The 24898-nt window shown below is 33.9% G+C and overlaps 1 protein-coding gene across 4 annotated transcripts in view; it reads right to left on the bottom strand.

Annotated features, from left to right (window-relative positions):
- Positions 1–24898, bottom strand: part of NBEA (neurobeachin) — a 612123-nt gene that overhangs the window by 360921 nt on the left and 226304 nt on the right. For all 4 annotated transcript variants that reach the window (XM_082602053.1, XM_082602054.1, XM_082602055.1 and 1 more), the window contains one exon: positions 13947–14074. In XM_082602053.1, coding sequence (XP_082458179.1) covers positions 13947–14074 — 128 coding nt within the window. The remainder of the gene's footprint in view (positions 1–13946; positions 14075–24898) is intronic.

Here is a 24898-nt window from a genome sequence, read left to right as displayed (position 1 = left end):
GCAAAAATAAATTGAAAGCACTGATTCTACATGGAGGGGCAATGTAGATACAAAAGAAAGTAGTGGAGACAAAGAAGTTACCTGGGAAAATAAACGTTAAAGGAGACATAGGGGGAAAAGCTTAGACCTCTGGTGAAAGTCCACAAAGGTAACCATTTTATGAACTGGCTTAAGAATAGCTAAAATAGAAAAATATTATTACTTGATCAGAATCTCACCATGTATAAAAAATTACACAATCTTGGTTTGCATTATTATACAGTAGAAAAATTAAAGATGGAATCATTATCCCACTGCCCTTTGCAATAATGGGACAAGAAATAATAAGTTTATATTAGTACTACAATTTCTGAGGGACATAATGAAATAGAGTCTACTTGTAGGAAAAATATCAGGATGGTACAAGGTGGGTTCTAGGAAATAGTTACATGAAACCAAAGATGCTCACTTGGCAAATGCGAAGATTTCTGGGGAAAGAGTTACTGCAGGAAGGGCTTATTTCTCTTGTGATCTGGGGTCCACCTAAATTGTAGCAACTCTACCTAATTAAAGGGCATCTGTAATGTGGAAAACTGTGTTTTGATACCTGAGAAGGACAGACTGGAGACTGATGGTCAAGGGTGACATGCCCTGGGCCTGACCTCAATCCTTGAAACTAGAGACAAGGAACAACATATCTGGACAGCAGAGATCATGGATCAGGAAAAAGTCTGCCTGTGTATATTCTCTTTACTTGTGGTGGTGTTTAAAGTACAATGCAGGTATTTTTAAATATCTGAATTTTAGTAACAAATTGGTTGGTTCTCACACTTCGTTCTCAAATATTAGGGCTTATCTTGAGCTCTCAGAACTAGGCAATTTTATTAGCATTACAGAATTCTTTAATCTGCATCAAGTTTTTAATTAACTCAAAGAAGATCTAAACTGAAAATCTGAAGACATGGTTTCAGAATATAAACTAAATAGCTGTGTAAACTTAAGCTAAGACATTTGCCTTTCTTGACACTAAAAACCTTCGCTGGTAAACAACAGATTAATGATTTTCAAACTTTTTTTTTTAAAACTACAATCTAAAGCAATACATTTTACATCCAGATCTACTATATATAATTGAAACAAATGTTTCACGGAATATCACTTCCTCTCACTGTGTGCAGATACTCTGATCTCTGCTATGCTATGTCATGGCATGCCATTAAAAATATTGTCAGGGCATGCTTTACTGATTATGCCATATCATCAATGGATCACAAGCTGCAGTCTGAATATCACTAAAGCTCGCCTGCCTCCTGTATTTACATGGCCTGAAAGCTAAGGGTAGTTTTTACATTTTGAAATGGTTGGGAAAAAAAAAGAAAGAAGAATATTTCATGACACTTGAAACATAAAATATTCAAATGTTGAATATTCAATATTCAAATTTCATAGCCAAGCTCATTCCTTTACATATTGTCTGCAGCTACTTCCTCACTAAAATGGTGGAGTTGAGAAGTTATGACAGAAACTGTATGACTGCAAAGCCTAAAGTATTTGCTTTTGGGCTCCATATGGAAAAAGTATGCTGATTCCTACACTAAAGGACACCTGTATTTCTTTCTGCCTTGAATATCCATGATTCTAAGTACTTCCTTTATGTCTTACTGGGCTAAATTGGGACTAACGGAGTAGTTGCATGATGGTGAGAAAAATGATACGGAAAAGTATGGGTTCTTGGTAAGTTATACAGGCATCAGATTTCTATTTCATTCTGTACTTGAAAACAAGAATAAGAAGTAGTAATCCAACAGGCAGTATGTTGTGGTAGTATACATATTAAAATCATTTACAGCATCTGCCCTGTGAGTTCATAGGGCTTTCACTTGTAGCCTTTAAGTATTTCCTTTTTATAGTGGTCCCAATAAAGGATGGTAGTTGTTTCACAGGGATTAGTTTTGAACATAAAATGGACGATTATGTTGCACCGCTTTGCTATGTACACGTCAAATTCGCAATGATAAAACAGGCACTAAGGGGAGAAAAAAAAAGCCAGTGGCTTCTCCTCACTTTTATATACTTTATCTGAGTTGAAATTGTCTTTCAACTGTCTTTTTAAAATCTTTTTTTTTTGTTCGCATTAGACCTTTATTGAAACACTAGATTTATTCAATAAAATCTTATTTGCTCTTTCTGCCTCCAGACTCTCCTATTTAAACCTTGCTGTATACAACTGACAGACGGTATCTTAATCATATTTTGATTTTCTCTCTCCCTTTTCAAAATTCTTCTGTAGATGACTAGGATCCAGTTTCTTTTTCTCTAGAGTATATGTATTTGGCAAAGTCAGTGTCTCTGCCTTTCCACAGTCTTCAACAGTGGTCATGAACAGATATGCATTCTTCTGGCCCTGGTATCTTCACTTCCCTTACATACCTGGTTTCCCTGCCAGGCTTAAACCTGACTAACATGCACCCAAATTGTGTTTCTGTGTATTCTGTACTGTTATTTTACAAAATTTTGTTTTAGGAATATAGTTGGGAACAAAGCAATATCAGGATAAATATCAGCTTTCTGGGATATAAACAAAACTTGGGAGTATTTTACTGAAATATATTATTTCATGGTCAATATTAAAGATTAGTTACTATAACCATCACTCGTGAAGTCCTCAGACAACGTTGGAATAAGGTAACCAAGGGATTTTTGCTTTTTGCTTGTTTCAAATTAAATAAATTAAGCCCCTCTCTTTTATCATTCAGACCAATTACTGGAATCTACTTGACTACAGGAAACAATTTCATTTGTTCTACCATCCACTTATCCATCCACAAGTGTGTTTTGCGTACACAGTTAATGCTAGGTACTCTGGCAGGTCCTAGAGCCCCTGTGGAGTGCATGCTTTCCATGAATCTATTAAAACAGAAGGAAAAAATAATAATATTCTCAAGTTTTTAAAGTATGTAATTTAATATTATAAAATTAAAAGAATAGTTATAACATATTTCATAATCTAAAACAATTAGAATTCAGCTTAAAAAAAGGTGGATTTGCTTTAGAGCAACTTAAGGACACAGAGGCCCATCAGCTACTAAATGAACTCAGTATAAACACCTAAACTAATTACATATTATAACGATATAATGTCCATAAGAATATAAAATGGCTGGAAAATATAACCACTGTAAGTACTCAGCAGTCTATTTTCTCTTTAAAATTTTCCAATTTAGTTTTTCTTTCCCAATTGTTTATTTCTTGAATGTGCATAAGCATCTGAGAGGGTGAAATAATAAACGCCTATAGTGACTTCAAGCTTAGTTTCTGGAAGGTCCCATGTAGTTTAGCATAGGTATAGACATTATATCTAAATCACTATGCAGGCAATTTTCACAATATAAAAATAAGTTATTTTCTGCCTCAATATAAACTACATGTGTAGCCTCCAAAAACAGACTTGTTATTCAATATTATATATTCCATGGAATATATAGACCTTTTCTTCATGTTATTAATTGATCTAGAACATCCATATGTACTGATTTGCCCAGATAATGCAAGCTGATACCAGCCTGAGTGTAATTCTAAATATGGGCATTTTCTCTTCTGAAAATGTTCTGGTTTGCATGAAAATTTATATGAATACTTTAAATTTATTAGAACAAAAGAGAAAACTGTTCCCTTCTAAAATTATGTTATGAAATATATGATACACGTAACTACAATCTATTATTTCATGAAACAAAAATATTTCCCAAACACCATATCAAGGTAGATAATCCATTTCTTAGGGATAAATTTATCTGCTACTGATGACAAATTCTTCATATTCAGTTATTCCTGTAGTAAGTAGTTCGGATATACCACTTTTAGATGGCCACACATGGTCTACTTTTTTTAAAGCTTCTCTTTTAATCCAAGATACAAAGATCATGCACTACATTTAGCTGTCATAGCTTATTAGTATCCTTTCATCTACAACAGTTCACAGCTTTCTTGCACCTCAGAACTTCCTAATTTTGGTATCCGGATTGCTTTTCTCCCCCCAAATTTAAAAAAGTTTCCCCATGTTTAAATTCAGGCTACACATTTTGGCCAATAATATTCCATTTCATGGTCTATTCTTGATTTATATGCTGTTACTCATATCTCTTATCTCTGTGAAGAAGATTCATTCCTGTATGCTTTACTTCTAATTTCTCTCTTGGGAGCCTAGGAGATGATGTGTTTTACCTCTGACTATATTTCTATAGTATACTACACAACACTTAATGTAGTATATTATATATACCAATATACTTGATATACTATATTCAGGAAATTTTTTTGGTACGTAAGGTTTCTCTGACTTTTCATCATTCCTTGATTTTATATTAGGTTGTTGGAATATAGTTCCAGCTCAGCTAGTCAAGAGTATATGATAAGAGTCATAATAATTTTAGTGAATGAAAAACTAATATTGGTTTGAGGACTTTAGTAAAACCATTCTCTTTGATGAATCATGTCTTCTTTGCTTTAATCATCTTTATTGGCTAAAAGGAGACTTCCATATTGAAATACTAAACTGGGCAGTTTGAAATGTTTTATTTATGATGAAAGAGTATGATTTCTCTTTTTAGAGGGTATTGTTTTCATGTTAGAAGTTACCTATGACGGAAAAACCTTTGCTAACATCTACATTTAGTAAGCATATGTGTTATTTTTTGGACAACTTAAATTCTACTAATTTGTAAGCAAAAAGTAATCTGGAAAAGATGCTCAGCGATTAGGGCAATACAAAAAGAGCTATGCTTTTGAACACAGAATCAACTAAAACTGAATGAGAACATCCTTGAAGATAAATTGTAAATTTAACAGATGCAGAAAATTCCATTTACATTTCTCTCAACTCACATCTATTCCTATTCTATAAATTATTCTTCTAAGTTCAGAAGTGTCCCTGTTCCCTTCCAAAGTGAATTTCTATATTTGGTCTGAGCCCTTCTTGATTCATGATGTCCTTTCTGCACTATTTCTCTTATACCTATCAAGCATCTTTATTTTTACATCTCCAACGTTTTGGGTTTTTTTTTTCCCCTCTGTCTCCTAACAGGCATAGATTTCTCCTCCATGAATAAAATTGTCAATACTCACTTGAACATCTATCAATTTTACTCTCTTGTTTCACTGTCAAATTTTTCCAACAAGTGGTCTATGTTTAGTCATTTTTTCCCCCAAAATGTTCGCCTTTGGCAATCCAGTATCTGTTTCCACTATTCTTCTGAAATGTCTCCAAGGTAACCAAAGGATATGTTTCATGAAATCAGGTGGTCTGGTTTTAGTCTTCCTCCTCTTGACTTTTGCATAATATTTTCCACTTTCATATAGTAAGAATAAACTTTCAGCCCTCATTTTTAACACCTAAGTTATTTTTCTATTTTAATTCAACTTTATAGAAAGACAGTTTACATAAAATACAATTTGACAATTTTGAATGTACACTTCTTTGAGTAAAGACAAATTTATACATCTATTTAGCCACCAGTACAATCTGCTCCCCGCAAAAGCTCCTTTGTGCCTATTCCTACTCAGTCTTCTCTGCATCCCTAACCCCAGACAACCATCGCATTCTACACAAAAGATTTCTTCTGCGCCAGTGTTTTGTAAAAATGAAATCATACGATATGAACTCGTTTAAGCCAGGCTTCTCTTGCATGATGTTTCTGAAATTCATGTATTTTGCTATGAGTTTCAGTAGTTTTACTTTTTTTAAAAAAATTTCTGAGCAGTAATCTATCATATGGACATATAAGCATTTGTTTATCCGTTTTTAATGAATATAGTTCTTCTATTCCTATTTACTATGAATTTTTGTATGAAAATTTATATCTTTATGTGGACATATGTGTGTTTTACTTGAATAATAACTGTAGTGGAATTCCTGGATCAAATTTTACGTGACTGTTGATAAAACGTTGCCAAACTGTTTTTCAAAGTTGTACCCTTTTATATTCTGAACCAGCAATGCATGAGATCCTTAGGATTTTCTACATACGTGAAAATTTCAACTGCAATTTAAAACAGTTTTACTTCCACCTCTCCAATCTGTATGTCTATTATTTTTACTCCTTGCCTTACTGTACTACTTAAGATCATACAGTAAAATGTTGAGTTAAAGTGGTGAAAGGCAAAATCCTTCCCTTATTCCCAATTTCACTTGGTGTTTCACTAAGTATAACATTAGTTTCAGTTTTTCATAAATACCAATTTTAGGTTAGGTTTGTTCCCTTTGGGACCTATTTTTCTCAGAGATTTTATCACGAATGGGTATTGAATTTTAATATATGCTTTTCCTGCATCAATTAAAAATGAAAAAATATTTCATATATACCCCTATATTAACTATTTCTTACATTCTCCTTGTGTGTATCTAAGTTTCCAACTGGTATCATTAACCCTCTGCTTGAAAAAATTTACTCATTGCTGTGTTGGCAATGAATTTTAACATCTTTTGTTGTGTGAAAAAGTCTTTATTTCTCCCTTCATTTTTGAGGAACATTTTCACTGGACAAAGAATTTCAGGTTGGAAGTCTTTTCTATCAACACTTGAAAGATGTTCCATTATTTTCTGATTTGCAATAATTTCTGACTAAATGTTGATGATAATTCTATTTTTGTAACTCATGTTTTTTTTTCCTGACAGTGATTTCAACATTTTAATTTTAAATTATTATAGGTTGAAATTGACTTTTTTACTTTGCGTGTAAATTTCTATGAGATTTAATACATGTATTGATCCATGTATCACCATCATCCCAAGAAATCCTTTGAAATATTCCTTTACAGTGATACCCTTTCCCACACATAAACCCTGACCACCACTGATCTGTTTTGAGAATGTTCAAAAAATAAAAATAAAAAGGAAACATAATGTACACAACCCTTGGGATGAGTTTTTCTTCCACACAATAATTTTGATGAGATTCATCCAAGCAGTAAGGTTTATCAGTAGTTTGTTCCTTTTTTCTTCTGCTTGAATGCACCATAGTCCCTTTATTCTTTTACTCACTGAAAAACATTTGAATTTCTCCAGCTTCTGGCTATCACAAATAAAGCTGCTATGAACATTCATGTATAGGTTTCTATGTGAAGGTTAAGTTTTCATTTTCTCTAGGGAAAATTTCAAAGAATGGGATTACTGGGTCATATGATAAGTGACTGTTTAACTTAATAAGAAACTTCCAAACCATTTTCCTCAGTGACTGCCATTTTGCATTCTCAAAGCCATGGACGAGAGTGCCAGTTGCTCCAAATTCTCCCCAGCACTTGGTATTGGGTGGGCCAAAAACTGCCTTCAGTTTTTTAAGTAAAAAGACACGTTTCATTTTCACCAAGAACTTTATTGAATAACATATTCACCCTTTTGTTCCACTACCTTCTGCCATTTTTCAGGCAACTTCATAATTCCATCTTCCCAAAACTTTTTATCTTTTTGAGCAAAGAACTGTTCCATGTGCCTTTTACAGTCTTTCAGGGAATTGAAATTTTTTCCATTAAGAGAATTTTGTAAAGACCGAGATAAATAGAAATCCGAAGGTGCAATGTCTGGTGAATGCGGTGGATGAATCAGAACTTCCCAGCCAAGCTATAACAGTTTTTGCCTGGTCATCAGAGAAACACATGGTCTTGCATTATCCTGATGGAAGATTATACGTTTTCTGTTGACTACTCCTGGACGCTTTTCATTGAGTGCCACTTTCAGTTAGTCGAATCGGGAGCAGGACTTGGAATTAATCGTTTGGGTTTTCGGAAGGAGCTCGTAATAGAGGACTCCCTTCCAATCCCACCATATACACAACATCACATTCTTTGGATGAGGACCAGCCTTTGGTGTGGCTGGTGGTGGTTCATTTCGCTTGCTGCATGATCTCTTCTGTTCCACATTATTGTACAGTATCCACTTTTCATCGCCCTTCACAAATTATTTTAAAAATGGAACGTTATCATTACGTTTCAGTAGAGAATCGCATGCGGAAATGTGGTCAAGAAGGTTTTTTTCGCTTAACTTACGTGGAACCCAAACATCAAAGCAATTCACATAACCAAGCTGGTGCAAATGATTTTCAACGCTTGATTTGGATATTTTGAGTATGTCGGCTATCTCCCGCGTGGTATAACGTTGATTGTTCTCAATTACTGTTTCGATTTGATAGCTATCAACTTCAACTGGTCTACCCGACCGTGGAGCACCATCCAGCGAGAAGTCTCTAGCAGGAAACTTTGCAAACCACTTCTGACATGTTCGATCAGTCACAGCACCTTCTCTATACACTGCACAAATCTTTTTGTGCATTTCAGTTGTTTTTACCTTTCTTGAAATAATAAAGCATAATATACCAAATATACTGCTTTTTTTCTTCCATCTTCAATATTAAAATGGCTACCCAAACATTCACCAATTTTGATAGGTCTCTTTTTAAATGCACACTGATATGACAGCTGCCACATACAATCTAACAAAATTGTTTCGAATGAATTAAAGACAACTAAGTGCTACTAGAGCCATCTTACGGAAGAAAATGAACGAACCTTTTGGCCCGTGCAATATTATCAGTATTTTTTACTTTAGTCATTCTCATATGTTTGTAGTGTTGTGTCATCCTGGTTTTAATTTGCATTTACCTTCTGATAATGTCGACTATCTTTTTATGAACTTATTTGGCATCCTAATGTGATCTTTTGTGAAGTATCTGTTCAAAACATTTTTTTTTTTTTTTTTTTTTTTTTTTTGCGGTACGTGGGCCTCTCATTGTTGTGGCTTCTCCCATTGCGGAGCACAGGCTCCGGACGTGCAGGCTCAGTGGCCAGGGGTCACGGGCCCAGCCGCTCCGCAGCATGTGGGATCTTCCCAGACCGGGGCACGAACCCGTGTCCCCTGCATTGGCAGGCGGACTCTCAACCACTGCGCCACCAGGGAAGCCCCAAAACATTTTTAAATGAGTTGTTGGTTTGCTTAATGTTGATGACTACTTTTTGAAATTTTCTCTTGAAACCTGGTTTTGAACAGTTTAATTATGATGTTCCATGGAATTATTTTCTTTGTGTCCATCCCACTTGAGGTTAGTTGAATTTCTTGGATCTTAGGATTAATAGTTTTCAAATTATTTGGCTATCATTTCTTCAAAAATATATACACATACACACATATCATCTCAACCTCCTTCATCTTGGACTCCAATTCCATGTATGTTAAACTGCTTAAGGAGCATCCCTTGTTACTGACTCTCCTTTCCCATTTCCAGGCTGCCTCATGTCTATCTGTATTTCATTTCCTGACTTTGAGACTATCTGCTGTATCCCCATGATAATTAAGTTATCTCTAATGTTCTTGTGAGTTCTCAACCAAACACAAGTAATGCTCATGGAACATAGCAGTGATATTCAGGGCCACTCTGTGCGGTGGTGGAACAAGGTAAAGGGCACTAAGGCTAAGACACACACACACACAAACATCTTCTCTTCTAATTAACTTGGGTCTGCTTCTTTATTACTATGGCAACTCTAGGCCCATGGTATTTCCAAGACCTCCTGAATAACAATTATCAAGATCTAACGTCAGCACTCGATCTACAACGGGACCTTCTTCCTTAAATCTGAACTCTAAAATAAGCTCCTCTCAACTCTTTAAGAGAAGCCCAATGGTTCCTCTGAAGTGCATCCTCCATTGCTGCTTAAGCCAAATAAATAAAGCAATTTTGTTTTGTTTTAAATTAATGATAATGATCATTTATTCAAAAAGATGAGAGGCACTGGTGGGTGATGATTACATACAACCTCTATAAATTGACAAGGATTAAAACAATGGCATACTCATGCAATAATAGAGCAGTGAAACAGATTTAAAAGTTCGGTAACCAACCCATTAGTATAACTATAACAATTTTGGACCAAAGGTTGTTTTGACATCTTTTTTTTTTTTTTTTTTTTCTTTTTGCGGTACGCGGGCCTCTCACTGCTGTGGCCTCTCCCGTTGCGGAGCACAGGCTCCGGACACGCAGGCTCAGCGGCCATGGCTCACAGGCCCAGCCGCTCCGCGGCATGTGGGATCCTCCCAGACCGGGGCACGAACCCGTGTTCCCTGCATTGGCAGGCGGACTCTCAACCACTGCGCCACCAGGGAAGCCCCTGTTTTGCCATCTTAAGCTGGTAGATTTTGATACTTGCATTATATACTCTAATTTGTACACATTAGTTTGCACATTGAAAAGCTAGAACTCTCTTAGAGAAAGTTCACTAAGCTCCCCAAAACTATCATCTTAAAAAATATTACTTATTGCCAAGGGGAAGACACACACACACACACACACACACCCCAAAAGCTATGCAAAAATAGCTACTGTTAATGAGTGAACTTAAAAGGTATGAACACTGATTACTATAGAATCATACAATAATAAATTTAACACAGGTTGACTAATAAAAGTGATAGACAAATTAAGAAAAGGAAAGGACATTATTTTAGCATGTGTTTTAAAGGACACAGACAGTATAAACTACCAATAATTAATTATTCTATAAGAAAAGAGTTAAATGGATACGTGAATTAAGAAAAACTGAATATAAAACAACAAATAAAGATTCAATTCAAACATATTTTATGATTACTTGAAATTAGGAGTAATTGTCTTCTCTTTTCATAAGACATTAAAATATCTTCAGTTACCTAAATCCAGTTTTGTTCCTACCATACCTATACATATGATGAAATCAAAAGCATTGAGATTTATTCATCAGAAGCACTATTTTTGAAGAGAAATATTCAATAACTAAAGATATTTTTATCATGTTACTCTCCTGAGTTCTTCACAATAGTTTGACAGTTTTTCTTCTCAGAGGAGAGGAATAGTGTATCAAATTATGGAAAGAAGGGAAATGGAGGAGAGGGAAAAAGAAAGAATGATCAATAGTACATGTTCAAGGATGAGAACATGACAGGATATATATTTCCATAGTCTGGGGCAGAAAGCAAGAATGGACCTTGGGTGAGTATAGGATCCAAGGCATGGGTGTGGATGATTGATCAATATTAGGAATTCTCACCACAGAACACAAAAGTTTTATCCACCTTCCCTTTTTTTCAAAACTTACCTCTACCAAACATTATCAGTAACACAAATAATGTTGTATTCAAGTACAAGGAAAAAAATACTCAATATTATGTACCAGAATCTAAGTTAGGCAATGTTAATAAAACCAATAAAATACTTCCTATTTACAAGTGAAAAATAATTTTATTAATATTGTATAAATAAAATGGCACAGGAGCACAGAAGAGAAGGCATTAATTTGGCATAAGGAACCTGAAGCAGAACTCAAAGGATGAGAATAATTTGGGGGAAAGAAAAAAGGAAAAAGGAAAAAGATTCAATGCAGAAGGAAGGGTTGTACAAAAACAAAGCAATGTGACAATGTGTAATTTATTGAATGTTAAAGGAATGTCCTCTATAGTAAGAGGACAGAGACTAGCTGAGTCTGAAAAGGAAGGTTATGACTAAATGGTGAGGATACCTAATGTTGTTCTGGAATACAGCAGAGGATTCTAGATTTTTTGATTGTATGGCCTAGCAGAAATTTGGAGGACCATATCTTAAGGTTGTCAACTTTCTATTGTGCCAAGTAATGGCATTTACAAAATGAAACTCAAAACTTAAAAATCTACCATTTGCTATCATCATTTTATTAAGAAAAATCATTTTAACACAAAAGAAGAGCATGAACATTACACCAACATAGTTTTAAAAATAGGATATTTAATTAAATTCTTTGGATTCAGAAAAGTGAAAAAATAAAATTGTATTCTACCAAGGGAACACAAAGTGAATTCTTAATATATAACTTGGTCTAACGTTTCCTTTTTAGCACAGTCACCTTTATAAAACTCCAAGAGGATTATTCTTAATGTTGCTTCAACTCAATTCAGAGTATTTGAGGTAAACTTAGGGAAGCCCAAGAAAAATAGCTCTCAATTACAGGCTATTTCTCCTACCTTCTCTCTGTAGTGCTGGGAAGAAATAAGAAACAGTCCAGATGTCTGGCCATGGAAAATTCTGGAAAGGGGGCTACATATATGGGGTTCTGACTGACCAACATAGAGCAGTTAAAAAGTCATCTGACAGTAATTCCTTAGAACTCAAAATTGTCACAAACTCATTTAGGAACCAATAATGTAAGTTTTATAACTTCAAATAATTCCTTCTTTGCTTTGGCTGCTGGAAAACAGTGCTGAATTTGCATCCCAATTCTAATAACAGTACAGGATCCATTACTAACACTACTATATTACTAACTTTATTCCATGTTTATTTTTGCATGTATTTGTTCACTATTTATGAATTTCTTCGGTAAATTTGTCAATTAATTTCTGGAAAAGATATACATAAATACTGAAAAAATTAAAAGACTTTAGGGAATGAGGAAACATTTGAGATTTAATTTTTTAATGATGTTTATTGAATTTTTTTTCTTATTATAAAGGTAACACATGTTATAGGGTCATTACACTATTCTCTTGACCTAGGACACTCTTCTAGTAAGCTGTATGGCTCACCTCCTTTAAGTCTTTGCTGAGATGTAACTTTTACTACTACTGGCTTATTTAAAATTAATCATCTCTTTAAAACTGCAACCTAACCCTGACACTTCTATAATCCCAATCCCCTGTGTTGTACTTATCCTTTTACATAACACTTACCACCTCATATGCTATATAATTTAATTACTTATTTTGCTCAGTATTTATTTATGTTCTCTCTTTGATAGAATATAAGATGCCCAAGACAGGAATCTTTGTTATTTACTAATATATTCCAACTATCTAATAGCACTTGGCCTAGAGCAAGAACACTGTATTAAGAAAAAAATGAATAGCCCTCCATGTGTCACTATTCTAAGAACTTTATATGCATTATATAATTTAATCCTTACAAGAACCCTGGGAGGGAGGTGTTATCATTGACTACATCTTATAGAAAGCAACTAAGCTACAAAATGGCTAAGTAACTCACAAAGGTCATACAGCTAAGAAAGCAGTGAAACAAGGGTTTAAATTCAGGTTATTAACTATTCTTGTTTCCCCTAATAGAAACAGATTGTGTAAAAGCAGTTGAGACAATGAGAGAACAGGTAAGGAAAACTTCCACAGTAAATAGGAAGTAAAAAGCAAATGTGTGTGTGTGTGTGTGTGTGTGAGTGTATGTATGTTTGCAAATATATAAACATAAACACATATATATAAATATATATACCTGCTAAATTCAAGGAATAGCACCTAAAGCCATTATTCACGTACAGGATCATCTAGATATTGATTACCCCTTTCTGAAGCTCATGAATATTTATAAAGCAAAACTTCTGTTTAAAGAAGTAAGGCTTTAGACAACCATATTTTTCAAAGCTCCTAATACAGATGCTTATATTAAATCTTCCCAACAGTTAATTTATCTTCTTTGCCTTCTCACTCTATTTAAGCTGCTGATGAGTAGATAACAGCTTCATCAATTCCCAGTTAAGTATTTCTTTACATTTTCTCAGTTAAGGATTCTCATATTACACATGGTATGTGTGAATAAGAAAAGTCACTTGAAGCATCACTTTAAGAGTTAGAAGGGGATTTTAGAGATCATTGCTTAGTAAACATGCCACCCTAATGAAGGATATACAGCAGCCCTAATAGATTGGGATTATAAGGGCCAGAGCCTCCCATTCCAACACTTTTTCAAAGTTCTTCATTCTGTTATTAGCATTGACTGTGCAAACATGCTACTTTTTTTTTTAATGAATAAGGAGAAAGCATACATGAATATCTTACTAGAACTTGTGGAAGCAATGTCTTTATATTCTTCTGTCAATAAATATTCCTCTAGTAGCACAAGTTATGCCATGATTAATAGATACATTATAGGAAACTAAAATAATTAGAAGAGAGAGAGAAATCATACCTTCTATCAATAGCTCTTGTCCATGACTGCCAAGAAGTGTACGAGATAGGAATGGGGCAAAGTCTACAAAAATTTCACGAAGAAGAGGAGCAACTTTTTCTAAAGCTCTTTCAAGTTTTGCAGTGATGCTGTTGAAATCAAGACATAAAGACTAGTAAATATGGTTCAATATAAAAAGTCAAATAAACTTTACTTCTAAATTAAAACCTTTAAAATTATAAAAGTCCAATTCTAACCCACTGAATAATAACAGCTTCATGTAGAAGGGACACTGTAGAGTTTCACATCAGTCATAAGGCTACTCAAAAGACTGTTGCTAAATCAAAATGATTACACTGTGAAAAGGAATCAGGATCCTGTCACCCACAAGGGCCACAGATTCTGTCCATAACTCCAGGAGCTTCAAGAAAAGAAGCTCCTGTATGGCTTCTTTGTCTATCCTTCTTTCCACCAAAGAAAGCTGTTTCGAATACCTACTACACGGGTCACTGTGAAAGTTACAAAGAATGAGCTCTTGTTCTCAAGAGTTCCCTGAAAAGCAGGACAAATAAGGGGATAACTGAATTCAGTATGATACAGGTGAATTGCTTTGCCAAAGTAGGCATTTTCTATTTCATAAGCCCACTTACTTTTTATTTACCAATCATTGTCATTCATTATTTATATTGCTGACTATTAAATTTCAAGTTATATAACTTTATATAAGCACTATCTGACATTCTTGAAAGTACCTTGAGCAAGATATGTAAAAGTAAAAACCCAGATAAAGAAAGTAATTCTGCTCAAATAAATAATTTGGTAACATCCAACTGTCTCTCTTACAAGTAAATGCTTTAGAGTAAGACTGCTTGAACTGGAATGCTGGTTCCATCATATGGTACCTAGGTGACCTTGGGACATTAGACTTCCTATGTCTGCAAAATGAAGATGGTAACAGTACCTACCAGGTGAAGGTTAATGAGTTAAGGCATGTAAAGTGCATAGAAAAGTGCTTGGCACATAGTGAGAGGTCAACAATGATAGCTCTTGTAACTGCTATTTTGAATAGAACACACCTATATTTAATTTTACAAAATGTGACTCTGATATATTTAAACCAAAACAAAATCAATATAATAATCTTAGATGAGCACACATTCTTCTACACAGAAGACATGTACAGTAAGGAATTAAACAATACTTCACAGTAATAAAAGTTCTGCCACAATGCTAAGCAACATTTTTGTTACGTATGAGGAAAACATAAATGACAAAAAAGTAATTAATCACAGAATAATTTGCAATATATTATTAATATTTAAAACTGAACTATTCCATCTTTTTTTAAGTGAATAGCAAGGGATTAGGGAATAATCTAGGATGCTCTTTCCTAACTTGGAAAGAGCATGATCTGAATCCTTTGTGTACACAAAGCCTCATCATTAACACTTCAATTTAAGTTTGCTTCCTCTTATTTGGGTCAACAGCTTTAGAAAAAGAAGAACTCAAAGAGGAAACTCAGGTTTAGTAACTTCCACAAACACTTATAGAGAATATTCCGGAGGAACAACTTTAAGCAAGAAAAAAGGACCTGGGTGGGACTTTGCAGACTTGCTGAAGACAAAGAGTTTTCAATATTCTCCCCTACTCTGTTACTCCTGGAGCAAACACGTACATTAAGGCAGTGGTTCTCAATCTTTGGTGTAGATTGGAATCACCTGCGAGGCCTGTTTAAACCCAAACTGCTAGGGCCCCAGCCTTAGAGGTTCCGCAGGTTTGGGTGTACCGACACAGTTTGCACTTCTGAAAGGTTCTCAGGTGGTCTGATACTGCTTATCCAGGAAACACGTTTTGAGAAAAACTGTTTTAATGAAACTACTTACTATTATTAAGTTGTAATAAAACAGCTAGGAAAGGAAGGACTACCTGAAGTCACAGAATAATCATCATAATAATGAGTTAGCTCTGAATTTTAGAGAATATAGACAGAACTTTTTTAGATCCATTATTTCATTCATTCTTTCTAATCTCCAGGATCATGTTTGATGAAGCTTCTCAGCTAAAGTAATCCTCTCTACCAAGGAAAGGTAAGAATGGTAAAAGAGAACCTATGAAGAGGAGAAAAATCTAGATATAATTACTACTGTTTTTGCACCTGAATTCTGAGTGAAGCATGAATATTTATTTTTACTTAAGATTAACTGAGTAACATTACTTTAGAAAATTCTAGATTTATAGAGGTTCACATCATAGTTATACTATTGGATCATAATATACTATTATCTAATTGAAGTCAGAAACATTTTCCCTAGTTTAAGATTTTTTTTTCATATTTTACAGGTTTCTGTATAATAATTTAGAGGCTTCAGAATTGCAAAAGTACTGTTCTTGGTGATTAAATTAAACATCAAATAGAAACTGATTAATCTACACAACTAATTACATGTGTGTATATAAATGTGTATTAATTACCTTTACTTAAGGGTAATGAACAAAAACATATTCCTCAGTGAGTGAATCCCTATAATAAGACTTTTTGCAGCTATTTTCTTACAAAATGTTAACAGAACATTAAATGATGCTCTTATAAATCATTCTGCAACCATAATTTAAATATTCTAATAAAGGGCAAAAAAATGTAACATTTTACCCAGCAAGAGATCAAAGGTTTAAAATACAGGAAATTATTATCAAATAATACTGCCAGACTTCTCTATCAAGCAACAACAAAATATTCTAAGTGGAAAAGTTGCATCATCACTTTTTCATAGTGAAGAAAATGGACATATAGATTCATCATAATGTGTTTTAAAGTGAACATTGTGTAAAGTATGTTATCTTCATTCTTACACAATTTAAATTCTCAAAGGAAATGACATAAACATAAATTTTAGCTTTATACCCTCCCTCTATCACCTGGCAGATAACCACCAATTACTAAAAAAAATTTTTTTAAAGATATATTGGGCCTATATTGTTATTTCAATTCTCATCTCAGATAAATACGGTGTAAAACTATTTTTTCCCAATCCCAAGGCACATGAAAAATGTATCTGTTAACATGTTAAAATTTTTTTTAAATCTTAATAAGGGAGAACTCTTTGACCTTATAGCTTATAAAAATAAATAAATTATTCTTTCTTTTGAATGTAATTTTCATTTTAAAAGTGGAAGGAACCTATAGCTACCAGAAATAAAACAAGGTCCTTTGGCAAATTATTTTCTAAAACAACTAGTATATTTCACTTAATTTAGGGAAAACACCAAGTACTAATTTTTCATTTGGAAGTTTTCATTTATTCAAAAAACACTCACTTAGTCAAGACATTTTGTGCAGAGAAATAATACAAATGTAGACTTGATGGGGAATTTGCCCTACATAGTCTAGTGTGAGGGTTATAATCTTAATAATCTGTTTATAACTTCTTAATGTTTTAGAACATTCTTGGGACCTAAATATAGAGTTTGTCAACTCTAGGCTGAAATGCATTCTCTTAAGCTACTCATTCCTCTCTCCCCACTTTATTCTTTTTCATTCTCTTCAGTCACACTAACTATGCTTATGATGCTATTTTGACTTTGGCTATTTTTCTTGATAGTAAGTACAAATTTTTTTAAGGAAGAGAATTACTGATTTCCATGAATACAATTATAGTTGTGACTTGGGAAATTTATCAACCACTCTAACAAAATGACCAATGATAGGAAAACTAAACATTCAAAGGACATAATAATGCTTTAGATGAATTTCTACAGCTCCAGTGCCTGGATTAAAACAATATGACTTAAAACACAGGAGTTTAGTTTAAAAAACACAATCATATATTGGTTTTTACCTATATTAAGGAACTCTCATTTAGAGGGGTTTACAGATTCTAAGTAATTTGTAGGAATAAAACTATAAATAATCCATTAGAGAAAAAATACATAAAAATCCATGGCTGCAACTATTATCATATATATACACATACATGAAAATTAAAAACACTATAGGAAACTGGAAGAGAATATTAACCTATAAAAAAATCAAATGGAAATTCTAGTACTTACACAAAAATTAAAATTAAGAATGCAGAAGATTAGAAACAGTTAAAAAGAGAATTAGTAAAGTAGACTAAGGTTAAAAAGAAATACTAGAATAATGGAGAGAGAGAGAGAGAGAGAGATGAGAAATACAGAAAATATCTAATATATGTGTAATTCAAATCCCAGAGAAAGGAAAGAATGATTCTGAAGCAATATTAGAAGAGGTAATGGCTAAGAATTTCCCAGCCACTGATGAAAGTCATCAAATTTCAGAAGCTCTACAAATCCCAAGCTGGATAAATATAAAGAAAAATCAAAGAGCCTGAGTATATCACAGTAAAACTGCTAAACACCAAAGATAGAGAAAAATCTTAAAAACAGGTAGCAGGAATGGAAAAGGCTGGGGAGGAGCAGAGAGATAGCAGTAAGACAGGAAATTACATTTCTTTAAAAAAAAAAGGCTAAAAGGGAAAGAAAGCACAGAAAGAAATGAAAGATAATTAAAAGGAAATAGCTTCCAACCTAGACTCTACTTTGGTTCAAAATATCCCTCAAAAATAGAGGTGAATTTCAAATATTTTTAGTTAAATAAGAAGTGAGGGAATTCAGGAGTGTCAGGCCTGCACTAAATGAAATATTAAAGGGGGTGTTCTTTAAGAAGAAAGAAAATGATAGCACATGGAAGTCAGATATTCAAAAAGGAATGATGAGCAAAACTAAATGATAAAAATTTGGATAAATCTAAATATGTTGACCAATAAAATAGTAATTATATTCTCTTGTTGCATTTATAATTTTTTTTTTTTTTTTTGCAGTACATGGGCCTCTCACTGTTGTGGCCTCTCCCATTGTGGAGCACAGGCTGCAGACATGCAGGCTCAGCGGCCATGGCTCACGGGCCCAGCCACTCTGTGGCATGTGGGATCTCCCTGGACCGGGGCACGAACCCATGTCCCCTGCATCGGCAGGCAGACTCTTAACTGCTGCGCCACCAGGGAAGCCCTTGCATTTACAATTTTTTATGTGCACACACACACACACATGCGTACACATATGTATAAATGTGTTTGCAAAATTTGGAGTAAATGAAGTTAAGCTACACTGAGATCCATACATTGTCTGGGAAGAGGACTTATATAAATCAAGAATTAATGTTGCAATCTAGAAGATGATCACTTAAAACACCATTTCTCAAAGTGTATTCTTAGAGCCAGCACACCAAGATCACTTCATGTAAGGGTTAATTTTATGTGTCAACTTGACTGGACCACAGGGTGCCCCGACATTTGACTAAGTATTATTCTGGGTGTGTCTGTTAGGGTGTTTCTGGATGAGATTACAATTTGAATGGGTAGACTGAATAAAGCAGACTGTCCTCCCTAATGTGTGTGTGTTCATCCATTCAACTGAAGACATGAATAGAACAAAAGGCTAGATAAGAGAAAACCCCTTCTACCTGATAGTTGGTCTTTGCTGGCCTTCAGACTCAACTGAAACATCAGCTCTTCTGGGGTCTTGAGCCTCCCAGCTTCCAGACTGGAACTTATACCATCAACTTTCCTGATTCTCAGGCCTTCAGTCTTGAACTAGAACTACCTACTGGCTCAGCAATGTGTTTTACCAGGCCTCCCATGTAACTCTGTTGCATACTGATGTTTAAGATCCACTGCACTAAGGAAAAGATAATAAGGTATAAACTTCAACCTAACAGTTTCTTGTTACTTCTCTCTAGTGAATGTTTCTTAATGGCAATATGAATAAAATTGATTAATCACTGCCAAGACTTGGAAGCAAGGAAGGAAAGCAGAAACAAGCTCATAATAAGCACCAAGAATAAAAAGGAGGGGGCTTCCCTGGTGGCACAGTGGTTAAGAATCTGCCTGCCAATGCAGGGGACACGGGCTCAAACCCTGGTCCGGGAAGATCCCACATGCTGCGGAGAAACTAATCCCGTGCGCCACAGCTACTAAGCCTGCGCTTTGGAGCCCGCGAGCCACAACTACTGAGCCTGCAAGCCGCAACTACTGGAGCCCGTGTGCCTAGAGCCCATGCTCCTCAACAAGAAAAGTCACCGCAATGAGAAGCATGTGCACTGCAACGAAGAGTAGCCCCCGCTCGCTGCAACTAGAGAAAGGCCACGTGTAGCAATGAAGACCCAATGCAGCCAAAAATAAATAAATAAAATAAATTTATTTTAAAAAAAGAATAAAAAGGAGAGACTTCCTTATAGATTATATGAATGTTAAAATAATAAGATAATATTATGAACTGCATTATGCCAACAGAATCTATCAAAACTTACACAGGACAAAAATTGAAAATCTGGGGATACTTGTAACATTTTAACTTAAAAACTTTCCCCAAAAAGGAAATCTAGGATCAGATGTCTTTGCTTGTGAACTCTACCAAATATTTTAGAAAACAAAGAAAAACAAATAAAAACATACCAATCTTACATAAGCTCTTCAAAAGGTAAAACAGATTTTACATCACAAAGAAATTGGATTTCTTTCAGGAATTAAAGGTTTGTTTAGCATTTTTAAAATTAAAAGTCAATATCATAGACCATGTTAGCAGCAAAAGGAGGAAAACCACATGGTCATCTCCATGACTTACCCTCTCTTTAGAGATAAAATTCTATACCCATAATGATGGTAACTTGGTTAATTATAAACACAAGAGAATTCTTGAATTTGATAAAAAGTATCTTTATTAAACAGACAGGAGACATCATAATTAATGATGAAATGTTCAAAGCTTTTCATTTGAGATGAAGAAAAGAATGCCTTTTCTAACCACTTCTATAGAAAACTGTATTGGAGGTACTAGGTGATACTATAAGTCAGGAAAAAGAAATAAAAAGGTGTAAGTATTTGTGTAATGAGGGATAAAACTGCCAACATTCACAGATCAAATGACTGTCCATACATGCTTAGTTAGAAAGAATTATAGATAAATTAGGAAACATAAGTATCAAATTCCACTTTTCACCTTGAAGGGGTTAAGATGGTCTACAATTGCCTCCCATACTAACAACTAGAAAATTTTACAAAATGTGGAGAACAACTATTTTCATACAAAATGTGGGGTATAAAATCCTGAGGAAAGAGAAACAAATGAGGTGAGTCCCACCATCACCCAGATTTCCTACATGGAGGTATTTCCCATATTAGGGCAGATACAGAATCCAGCAACCTTTCTCAGTTGACAAGATTAAAACTGTAGTTCAAGGAGGCAAAGGTGAATAGAATTTGGAGGGCATAGTATCCAAGAGGAAGGTGTATGGAGAGCACAGTAATCTTTGGCTGAGTAACAGTCTAGGTATGTGATGCCTGAAAGCTCCCAAGGTTAGAGTAGAACAACTTCTGAGGAAAGAACAATTATGGAGGAGTCATAACAGGCATCTTCTACATCTCGCACAGGTCTAGGATTGTCTGCGTTCCCTCTGGCCAAAAAGGAGGGACCTTAGATACACTGAGCGTTCAGGAGAAATCCAGCACATTTTCTAAGTGGCAAAATTAGCCCAAGAATAAAGGCCGCCCTAGATCTGCCTTAAAAGATCTTAAAAATGCTTCATGAGGAAGAATGGTCTTTCGAACAAATGGTGCTGCAACAAATGGACATTCACAGGAAAAAATATAAACCTGGACATAAACCTCACACCTTACATAAAAATTAGCTCAAAATGGGACCCCGACTTAAAACTAAAACTACTACTTAAAACCACAGAACTTTATAGAAGACATAGGAGAAAATCTTCAGTATTTAAGGTGAGATGAAGAGTTCTTAGACATGACATCATAAGCTAGACTACAATAAAAATGAAAAGTTTCCTCTGCCAAAGACTTATATTAAGAGGACGAAACACACGAGCTACAGTCTGCGAGCAAATACTTGGAAACAACATTTTTGAAAAAGGACTTGTACTTAGAATACTGAATTCTTAAGGCTCAAAAGTGAAAAAGCAATCCAATTATAAAATGGGCAGAAGATATAAACAGACATTTCGCTGAAGAGAACACACTAATGGAAAATAAGCACACAAAAAGATGTTCAGAATCATCCATTAGGAAAATACAAATTAAGACCACAATGAGATATCACTACATACATACCAGAATGGCCTTAAAAAAAAAAAAAAAACAACAACGCTGAATGCTGGTAAAAATGAAGAGAAACTGGACTATTCATACATTGCTGGTGGGAGTTTTTTATAACACTAAATAGGTACTTACCATACTAGCCCAGTTATCTCACTCTGGGCACTTATCCCAGAGAAATGAAAATGTATGTTCACATAAAAACAAATGTTTATTGTAGCTTTTTTGGTACTAGCCAAAAATGGAAAAAACCCGAATGTCTTTTAGTGGGTGAATGGTTAAACAAACTGTCATACATCCATACCATGAAATAATACTCAGAAATACAAAAGGACCCATTAATACACACAACACTTGGATGGATCTCATGGCATTATACTGAGAAAGGTCAATCTCCAAAGTCACCTCGGAAACACTTAGAAGTCAAAGAAGAAATCATAGAGAAACTTAGAAAAAATATTGTATGAAAATTAAAACAACATTAAATTTCTGAAATACAGCTAAAACAGTGCTTAGTGGAAAAGTTATGGCTTTAAATGCTCGTAATAGAAAAGAAGAAATCTAAAATCAAAGATCTAAGCAAGGGATTGGCAAATGTTTTCTGTAAAGGGTAAGATACTAAATATTTTAAGATTTTAGGGCATACTATCTCTGTTGCAACTACTTAACTCTGCCATTGTAATGTGAAAGCAGTCACAGGCAACATATAAACAAACGATGTGACTGTATTCCAATAAAAGTTTATTTACACAAAGTTTATATATAAAGTTTATGATGGCAGGCAGATTTGGTCCCTGGGCTGTAGTTTATAGACTCCTGATCTAAGTTTCCACCCTAAAAATCTAGAAAGAGAAAAGTAAGTAAACCTGAAATAACTAAAAGGAAATAAAAAGAGTGGAATTTGATGTAATAGAGACAGAAAAAAAATTAATGAATTTAATGTCTAATTTCTGGGAGGAAAATTATAATATTGAAAAGTCAATAGGTACTCTAATAATGCTAAATGAGAAAAGGCATAAATTACAAAATCAGGAATGAAAGAGAAAACATCATTAGAGATCCTACAAGTGTTTTAAAATAATAATATAATAATAAAATTATGAAAAACTTTATGGCAATAATCCAATAACTTAGATAAAATGACTACTAGAAGTCACAAATGACCAACACTGATGCAAAAAGAAAACAGAAAATCTGAATAGTCACTTATCCAATGAAAGAATTTAATTTGTAAAACCTCCCCAGTAAAAAAAAAATTCAGGCAGAGATGGCTCCACTGGTGAAATCTCAAAGCTACAAGAATAAATAACACTAAAGCTACAAGTGACATTATCTTTCACATAGAAAATAATAAGGAAAGTACAGATAATATTGAGTTGAGTCTAAACAATCTAACAAAGACAACTAAATTTAAGTAGATTAAGCAAAATTGCAAGACGTAAAATCAGTGTACAAAAGTCAGTTGTCTTTCTATATACTAACAACACACAAAATATTTCTTTTTTGTTTTCAGTCCTATTGAGATATAATTAACAAGACAATCATCAATTTGCTGTTAAGAAAATTTACTTGCATTTTCTATCATTTTATATAAATGGAAACATATAGTATTTATCCTTTTTTGTTTGGCTTCTAACTCAAAATTGGAAACTTAAAGTAAAAATTTTAATTTAGAATATCATCAAAGACATAAAAAACTAATAAAAAAAAGACAAAACTAAGTACAAGACCTTTACAATGAAAGCTATAATAAGTTGCTCAGAGAAATTAAAATCCTCAATGAATGGAGTTATAGACAATGTTTGTAGATTAGAAGGCTCAATATTATTAAGATATCAATTCTCCCTAAATTTAAATAAATATTCAACACAACCCTAATTAACATTTCAACAGGAATTTTTTTTTTAGAAATTGGCAAGCCCATTCTAAAACATATAAGAAAATGCAAACAATCTAGAAAAGTCAAAGCAACTGTAAAAAGAACAGAGTTAGAGGACTTATACTACCTGATTTCAGGATATTCTATAAGCTATAGTAATAAAGTGGGGTACTGGCATAAGGACAGCCATATAGATCATGAAGTAGTATGGAGTTCAGCAATAGGTTCATACATAGACAGCCAATTGATTTTATACCAATGTGCCAAGGTAATTCAGTGGTGCTGAAATATTGATATACATATGGATAAAAATAAAACTGAAACTTTACTTCACCACACACACAAAAAAATTAGGGTGAAAATGGATCACAGACCTAATCATAAAAGCTAAAAACTTTTAGAAGAAAATATACGAGAATATCTTCATGACTTTCGGCTAGGTAAAGATTTCTTAAGATACAAAGGCACAAACCATAAAAGAAAAGATTTTTTGAAATGATGGACTTGGTCAAAATTAGAAACTTCCTGTTGTAAATAATTTTAACAAAATGAAAATATAAGCCACAGAATGGAATATCTGACACAGGACATATAATCTGAATACATAAAGAATGGTGATATTTCACAAGAAACAATCCTACTTTTTAAAAAAAATAGCAAAAGATTTCAATGGCCCATTAACATATCGGAAAAAAAAAAAAAACTTCATCACCTTTAATCATTAGGAAAATGGAAAATAAATCCAAATGAGATATGATTACCCAGAAAAGTCTTAAATTATAAAGTCTTAAAAAGACTGAGAATGCCAAGTGTTGACAAAAATATGGAACAAATGGAACTTTTACACATTGCTGAAAGGAATATAAAATGATACAACTGCTTTGCAAAACAACTCAGTAGTTTCTTATAAAGATAAGCCTGTACGTACTTCCTATTCAACCAGTTATTTTACTCCTATTTACCCAAGA

This window comes from Mesoplodon mirus (assembly GCF_964341445.2).
Source record: "Mesoplodon mirus genome assembly, chromosome: 17".
Classification (NCBI taxonomy): domain Eukaryota; kingdom Metazoa; phylum Chordata; class Mammalia; order Artiodactyla; family Ziphiidae; genus Mesoplodon; species Mesoplodon mirus.
The sequence above is the reverse complement of the archived record's forward strand: the minus strand, read 5'-3'. Positions and strand labels throughout refer to the sequence as shown.